Source organism: Poecilia latipinna, unplaced genomic scaffold (assembly GCF_001443285.1).
Source record: "Poecilia latipinna isolate Pla-1442-1.1 unplaced genomic scaffold, P_latipinna-1.0 Scaffold63, whole genome shotgun sequence".
Taxonomy (NCBI): domain Eukaryota; kingdom Metazoa; phylum Chordata; class Actinopteri; order Cyprinodontiformes; family Poeciliidae; genus Poecilia; species Poecilia latipinna.
Genome location: NW_015112679.1, coordinates 618,621 through 627,014, shown reverse-complemented (window position 1 = coordinate 627,014; position 8,394 = coordinate 618,621). Strand labels below are relative to the sequence as shown.

At 42.1% G+C, this 8,394-nt stretch overlaps 1 protein-coding gene across 2 annotated transcripts in view; it reads left to right on the top strand.

The window, feature by feature from the left end:
* The first annotated feature begins 1,292 nt into the window (after nucleotides 1-1,292).
* pdgfra (platelet-derived growth factor receptor, alpha polypeptide) overlaps nucleotides 1,293-8,394 on the top strand; it is a 25,121-nt gene continuing 18,019 nt past the window's right edge. The window contains exons 1-6 of one of the 2 annotated variants that reach the window (XM_015058440.1): nucleotides 1,293-1,474; nucleotides 3,718-3,795; nucleotides 3,885-4,157; nucleotides 4,339-4,596; nucleotides 5,766-5,905; nucleotides 8,174-8,336. In XM_015058440.1, coding sequence (XP_014913926.1) covers nucleotides 3,738-3,795; nucleotides 3,885-4,157; nucleotides 4,339-4,596; nucleotides 5,766-5,905; nucleotides 8,174-8,336 — 892 coding nt within the window. In that variant the 5' untranslated portion in view covers nucleotides 1,293-1,474; nucleotides 3,718-3,737. Of the gene's footprint in view, nucleotides 1,475-1,714; nucleotides 2,658-3,717; nucleotides 3,796-3,884; nucleotides 4,158-4,338; nucleotides 4,597-5,765; nucleotides 5,906-8,173; nucleotides 8,337-8,394 lie in introns of those variants that run through there. The other variant, XM_015058449.1, reaches the window with a different exon arrangement.

Sequence of the window (8,394 nt, the reverse complement as noted above, 5' to 3'; positions counted from 1 at the left end):
CTGGTTTAAAAACGAAACCGAAACAAAAAATGAACACGAGAGAAGCAAACAAACAAACAAACAAACAAACAACTCAATTAGTGACTGTTTTACAGAATAATGAAGGATTTCGAGGAAAACTTACTTGATAAAAACATTCGCACTGGTGTGGAGGTGTTTAAACCGGTTCACCTGGTTGTAATTGGTTAGCAGTGAGAGCCTGAGCTTGCTTTGAGGTAAGCTGGGTCTTCCTTAAGCTCAGATCCTTTGTTTGGAGAACAAGGACACTGTTCTTTTCCCTAACATGTGGAAGTAATTGCGCCAAGCGGCTGCATGGAGTGAGGAAGAAGAGGAGGAGGAGGATGGGGGCTGCGGCATCGGGCCCCGGGGCCCTGTCCACACACACACACACACACACACACACACACACACACACACACAAACACACACACACACACACACACACACACAATCAGCAGTCTGATAGCCCCATTCTGTGCCAATAGATAGGTGATTCACAGAGGTTCATTATTCCCCCCTTGCCCATCAGGGAAGCTCCCCACCCCGGGAGGGCGGGAGGCACAGGGGGCTTTGGGGGTCAGATTTAAGAAACTGTCCGTACTGACGGATCTAGGCAGTAAACAAGGGTCCTAATCATTAGTTCTCCGTGTTACACAAGAGGAGAGAGAAGGGGACCATTCTGATGGTTTGGGCTCTTTTGATTTAAAAAAAAAAAACTAAAAAAAAAAACTAAAAAAAAAAACTGAATGAAATCAATGAGAGGGGCGAGCAGTTATATGGCGGTGTGTGAGCGCCATCTAGAACCTCACACAACTTCTGCAGAGTTTCTGTGTGATGCACAAGAACCGCGTTTCTTCGCAACTACAAGCGACAAATAGATGCATTTCTATATATATATATATATATATATATATATATATATATATATATATATATATATATATATATGTAAAAAAAAAAAAGAAGAAAAGAAAAGAAAGAACGGCAAGTGGTTGGTGAACCTACCTGGTCACAAAACAGTAACATTTTAAAACAACAACAACAAAACAACTTCAGACACGAGGTTTTAAAATGCAAAAGAATGTCTGTTGTACAAAAACTGAATTTGGTCATTATTTGTATCTGCGCGTCTTTTCCTAAAGTATCTTACTTTGAAAGAAGTGCAGCGCTCAGAGAGGGGCGGGGGGATGCCATTTCCTGAGAGTTATTTACTTTGAGCCAGATGATTACTTTTTTTTTTTTCTCGGTTGAGGGGGGTTGGACTGTAACATTGAATCAGTTACAGGTCGCTGTAGCTGGAGTGCAGTTGTGAAGGCGGCCGTGGATGCGGACAGAAGGGGCGCACATAGCGCCGGATCTCTGAGGATTATTACCGCTGCAAAAAGGGGGGACCTTCGCTGCGCCCTTTTTGGAGGGACCAATTCACTGTGGATATACTTAAAAGAAAGGAGTGAATAGAGGGGATTAGGAAAAAGGTAATTGAAAGGTCGATTAAACATTTGTTTCGTGCCCAACTCTCTTTTGCTCAAGTTAACACAACCTTCAGAATGCATGTTGCAGATCACTATTTATCTTTCTTTCTGTTTGCGGAATAAAGTCCGTACAGTTAGGTTTTTTTTGTTTTTTTACTTTTATTCAGCACTTTGCAAGCTGTGCGAAACTTTTGCGCAAGTGATTTGCGTTAGTTCTTTTTTTTTTTTTTGTTATCTCAGCGTCTCTTTGCGCCATATGGTCTCTCTACCCCCCCTCCTCACTCGGACGCCGAGCGGCGAAGTGTCGCTCACTCTTCCGGATAAAGGCGCTCAGTTTCGGCTTCGCAGCTGGAGGTGTCACCTCGAAGACCGAAGGCACAATTGTGGGATGCTGCCTGGAAGTTTAATGGGAAACACGTTGGAATTTGTGCATCACCTTTTCCTCGCCTACAGAAGGGGATGCGGGAGGAATTAAAGTGGAATATGATCGCTCGCAGTGGAGAGAAATAGAGGATTTAAAAAAAAAAAGTCTGGATTTGATTCAGAATGAGAAAGGAGAGGGGCTCTGTGTCGTTTTCTCTCTTTTTTTCCCCTGTTGGAGACACGACGCATTCTTCTTTTACCCCCTACCCTGCTGTGAGACCAAACGGGTCTTTTCGTCGGATCTGATGCATTTGGACTTAGAATTAAAAAACAAAAACGTGAAAGTTCAACATTTTTTTAAGAGGACCGTATCTTTTAGACACTAGATGGAATACTCTTCTCTTTTTTTTTCTTACTCTGGGCTGACCTGTTGCACAGTTTGTCAACTTTTTGAGTCGCTTTCTGAGAGAAAGAGGGGAATAAATAAAGAGAGGGGCATGCACGGAGCTTGACTGTCTCTGCAGACTGTTTTGAGCACAATTTCGATTTTAAAAGTTCTTCACCAAACTGCGACCAAAAAAAAGAAAAGAAAAGAAAAAAGAAGAGAAAAAGTTCCCTCCACCTTTTTAGACAAGGCGTGTGCATAAAAAAAAAAAAAAAAAAAAAACGTCAAATCGCGTTAGACATTTTGTCATCGGATTCCCACGCAGATATGTAATTTTGCGCATAGTGGATGTCCTAATTATAGAGTTGAGGAACCGCGCTGCCGATGGATTATTTAGCCTGTCTCAGCTGAGCCAGAGCGGACAATCGTTGGAAACAGTAAGATGACATGGAGGTTTTTTTTTTTTAAGCTAATTTCTTTTCCCTTTTTTCCCAGGAAATAAGACAAGACGCTGAAAAAGATCAAACGGAGAAAAACAAGTTGCACGCTTACTATAAAAATGCCTAATTAACGAGGGAGACGTGACATAAATGATGTTTTAATGAAAAAATGCCTCTTGCTTTAAAACGTGGTCGCTGTGAAGACTGGCATAGTAAACACCGAAATGGAAATAATTGTTCCCAGGACTTAAGTCTCAGAAACTAGTAGAACTTGTAAAATAATAATAATAATAATAATAATAATAATAATAATAATAATAATAATAATAATAATAATAACAAGATGTCTTAATTAGCATCTTCTATGTTTGGCATGCTAGCAATATCTATGTTCGGACTTGTTTGCGTTTAGGCGGAATCAAGAAAAGGTGAAGCTTTTTCAAAACAAAAGCAAACAATTATGAGAAGCGACGTGATTAGATTCGCATCGCCTCTAAAAGTTGGACTGTGTCGCCCTCTACAGACCGTGGAATGGAACTGCAGTGACCCGTGCCCAGCCTCACAAAAACAAACAAAAGCAACAAAAAAAAAAAAAAAAACAGAAAACAAAAAAAACTGCGGACTTTCAAAAATGTTGCTGTTAATGAGTAGATTAATAACAAAGACGGCCATTGTTAACCCATGTAGATCTAGTGGGTAAAATTATTTGATATAAATCCCGAGGAAGGATGATAATCTGTAGGTGAAGCCCAGTGGTGTCAAATTTGCTGAATTTGCTCACAATTCAGCAAATTGTGAGTTCTCCGCCTCTTGTTTAGAAATCAAAATAAATAAGTAACTACATACACGAGAAAGGTGTAAGCTTATATATTCAGTGTATCTTCTTTTGTTGGTTTGTTAGTCAGAAACAGCAGCGTTTGGGAGTCACATGTGTAGCCTCTATACATATAGCGTAATGGCATACGGTATCAATGTGCAGATGATGGTATAAAAATGAAAAAAATAAAATAAAATCCTTACAATACTTAATATAATTAGTCCGTCTTCTTGTCTTCACAGGCCTGAGCATCCACAGTCATGGATGACGTGAGGATGTACCTGGTCTGTGGTGTTGCCATTGTATTGATGGTTTCAGGTAGACATCTATATGAGACATATAACCTTTTTTTTTTGTACTTTTTAAAATCAAAAACGTTGTCTAACATTGAGCAAACTGTCCCACAGTTACACCTGGACTGTCCGCCCCGACCATATGGCCAGCAAGAGACGAGCTGGTGGTGGAGCCCCACTCCATCATCAACATCAGCTGTACGGGCCAATCAGAAGTAGTCTGGGAAGAACCTCTGCCGGACGACGCCGTCATTTCTTCAAACGGTTTCGCCTCAACTCTCCTCATTTACAATGCGACGGTCAAGCACACCAACTATTACGGGTGCAGGCATAAAGACAAGGAGGGCGACCAAAACGATCTGGTGGAAATCTATGTCCTTGTCAAAGGTAAGGAGGGAAAAATAAATGAATGAATGTTCTTGTTCAGGCTGATGGTTGCGCAAAGCAGGAAGATGGTCATGTTCTCAAATTAGACAATAATAAGAAATGCAAAAAAAAAAAAACATAAAGATAAGGAAGATAAACTGTTAATTTACAAAAGGTTACGTTCTTTCTTGTCCTTTTCTAGATCCTCAGGTCGCGTTTGTCCCAGAGAGAGCAGAAGACCTGCTCGTTCCCTATGAGGATGATTTGATCATCACATGCCGAGTGACGGCACAGACCCACGATGTGGAACTGATCCGAGTGCCCAGCGGAGAGAAGCTCCACAGGTACTACGACTACAGAGTGGGCTTCATGGGCGACCTCTCTCCTGGCCAGTACAGGTGTGAGGTCACATTTAACGGCCAGACTTTCCAAAGTGACATCTACACCGTGATGAGTTTGGGTAAGTCAGAAGTAGTATTTCTTATAGTATAAAGCTGCAAAACCACTCACTTAGATGTTATTTGTCAGCCATAGACGACATGCCATGTTCACTTTTTCTACTTGTTTCGCTATTTTGTTATTTGTCTTTTAATCAACACCTAAACAAACAATCCTCCATAAGCACAGGCCTCTGATGACATCCCAAAAGGCAACTGATCAGAATTTATTTTAATTACGTCCACTTGATTTTTTTTTTCCTGCTATTTTGTCCCTCTTGTTGTCATGTCAAATCACTTTAAAGAAGTACTCTGTATGGCTGCAGCAAAGCATTTAAGCTACATATGAGAATACTTCATGGATTTCAGGAAAACGTGGCAACAAAAACACATTTGGAGAACCAGGACCCACTGGAATGGACAGATGTAATAATGTAGAATCCTCCGCTACCATTTTAAGACAAATGTTGACAAGAAGCATATGGTCTGGTTTGTGTGTGTCACTTAAAGATCTTGAGACAATCTCTGCTGTCATCAACTCCCTGCTTTCAGAGGGAGGGGTCATCAGATCAGACATGTAAGGTTGAACCTCCTTGCAACTCAAGTATAAGTTCCAGTTCATGTTGGGATCTGTCGAGCTGACTCGTTCTCCATCGCGTTTATTAGCGCCACCTGATCAGCTCAAGTTTTATGCATCCTGAGATGTCGCTGACTGAAACAGACAAAAAGCAAAATCAGCATTTTTTTTCTTTCCTTTTTTAGAAACGTATTTCATGGAGATCTATAATTTACCACACAGCTATGGTTTTATTACTTGTGAGAATTTGTTGCATAGCTAAAATACCACTTTATAGTACTTTAAAAAAAGATTAGAGGCTGGTTGTTAGGAAACTGCAGTGAAACAACGATTAAAGAGCAGCAAGAACTCATGTCTTTGTACAGTAGCTGCTTTGTGATCTCACTGGATTAAACTTATACACATATATACACAAGTTTAGCATGTAGTGTGTGTGTGTGTGTGTGCGTGCGTGCGTGCGTGCATGTGCGTGGGTGTGTGTGTGTGTGTGTGGGAATGACTGAAACTCATCAGCCATTATGCCATGATAAATGTGGTCACGGTAATCAAGCTGTCACCATCTTGGTTCCTGAGATGTCGGTGCTGATAGCCTCTCTGTGGTGGTCCCTGCTGCAGAATCCACCGAGGTGAGCGACTTTGAGGTGGAAGTCAAAGCCAGCGCGGGGACGGTTCGAGTCGGGGAGCCCTTTAACGTCTCCTGTATCGGACCCTTTGGCCCAGCCTTCCACCAGCAGTGGATCCATCTAAAAACACAGGTAAGATGTCGTTCCCCCCCCCCCCCGTCTCTTTACCTCTAATTGGTCTCTTCTGAGGTCTTATCCAGAGTCCTTTGAGGTCATATTTACTTTTTTTCACACTGTTGAGATCTCAGACTCAGATCTTTACTTGCCTGTTGCGATCTAGTCCATCTTTTAGGGGGTTGCAAAGTGTTTGTTTTTGAAATATCATCTTGATTGGGACAATGTCCGTTTAAAACCTCAGCATGCCAGTTAACCCCCGTGTCAAAGAGCCTGACAGGGAGGTTAAAGGCTCATGACGTATGGCTGAAGGAAAGGAGGCAGCTCAAAGGACGGTAAATAACAGGACAGTAAATCCTTTGAACCTGCTGACCATGGGACCGGTGGGGTGGATGTCGTTTCCACATGACAGGCGGCCAAACATCTGAGGCTTTTAAGGCATTACAAAAAGTGTTCACATCTCATGAACTTCATTCCATTTACTAAAGCTCAATGGCACTTAAGTATATATGTAGTGAGATGATATGTGATGAAGCAGTTTAATTATGAAGAAAAAGTTACAAATAAAAATCAAAAGTTGTTTTTATTAAACTTTCTGTCCATTTTCTTCAGCAAAAATAGCTCAAACTCCTTCGGTGAGTTTGAGCTATTGCTGATCTTTAATGAACAGCAATTTTCAAGGCTTAGTTAATTGAGTTAGTTTGCTACAAATAATCAAATTAAGTTCAACCAAGTAAATAAACATAAATAAATGAAGTTTGACAAACTTAATTTAATTGCATGCAACAAATTAACTCAATTGGGCTGCACAGGTGGTAGCACTGTTGCCTTGCAGCAAGAAGGTCCTGGGTTCAATTCCCGGCCCAGGGTCAATGTTCTCCCTCTTAATGCGTTCGTGTGCTCCGGCTTCCTCCCACAGTCCAAAAACATAACTTGACTCACAGGTTAATTGATCTCTCTAAAATTCACCTGTGTGTGAGAACCTGGTTTTTATTCCCTTTGGGGACCTATTTCTGTTACATTGTGGGTTGTGGGGACCACTCCTTCCTGTGGGGACAAATCCTGGTCCCCATGAGGAGAAATGCTGTTTTTGGATTAGGGATGAGGTATGTGATGCCTGTTGACCCCTGGAGATAGGCACCAGCACCCCTCCCAAGCCCACTAGGGACAAGCGTGTATGATAATAGATGGAAATGAACAATTTTCTTCTTTTTTTTTTTTTTACGTTGAAGCTCCATTCTCTTTTTTGTTAGTGCATTCTAACAAATGCAAGCACATTGAAACTCCATTCCAGTACAGCTGCTGTTATCTAGCAGGCTTGTGCTCCATCCATCTTCCCTGATAAGCTTCCCTGTCCCTGCTGAAGAAAAGCATCCACACATCGCTGGGATGGTGTGTTCAGGGAGGGTGGTGGGTGGGCGGCGGTGTAGGGGGGGATGTGCAGTGTTAGTTTTCTATCACACAGCGTTTTGCATCTCAACCAGAAAGCTACTTTTTGTTCTCATCTGACCACTATACCGCCCCCTACATGTTTGTTGTACAGGTTTGTGAAGTGAGTGACTAATAGTTGTCCTGTCATCATTTCTTCACCTCTTTCAGAGATACAGTAAATATGCCTCTTTGCTGCTTCTCTGATCAGTTCATGTCTTGGTAGGTTTGGAATTGTGCTGTCTTCTTCCCCCTTTTGGATAATGGATTGAACAGCACTCTGTGACATTTTCAAAGATTGTTTTACTACTTAACCCAGCTTTGAACCCCAGAACTTTCTCCCTGACCTCTACAGCTGGATTCCTTGGTCTTCATGATGCTGTTTTTTTCTTGTCTCCGATTCTCTAACAAACCTCTGTAACCTTGCAGTTGCAGTGTGTCAAAAGTTGAAGAAGTTTAGGAGTATGAATGCCTTTACAAGCCACTGCACAAGTTGTGTTTGTGCTGCCCCGCTTTCTTTAATGTGCTGTATCTTCTGTGAGGGACTCCTTTAAGTCTTTTTCCAGAGATAGTGAGGCAGGGATGCAGGAGGTCTGACTCCTGGTTCTGGTCTCAGCTGCAATTACAGGCTTTTAAAAGGCTCTGAGATCCTGATTTATCTCCTCTGGCCTCACCAGTGTTTTAGCCACCAGCCTTGTGCCGTAGCTTTAAAATGGGGGGAAAAAAACAAGCAAAAAAACTGCACAAAGTTTAAGCAGCGAAATTGTGCTATAAATCAAATAATTTTCATGTGATTACCCATTCTAATTGTGAGCAGCTTTACTAAACGTATTCTACTTTCCCCCCCGTTTCTCGCAGGCTGTAAATGCGATTCGGACGACAGAAAGTTTTCCTGACTGGATCATCTACACTCTGAGCGTCCCGCGAGCCGCCGCTCAGGACAGCGGCAGCTATGAATGCTCGGTGAGGCACAAGGCCAGTGGACAAGCCAGGGTGAGCAGCGTGGCTGTGTCTGTGTTTGGTAAGTCCCCCCCCCCCCCCCCCGGCCAGGACAACACCCACCAAGTTTTTTTCTCAAC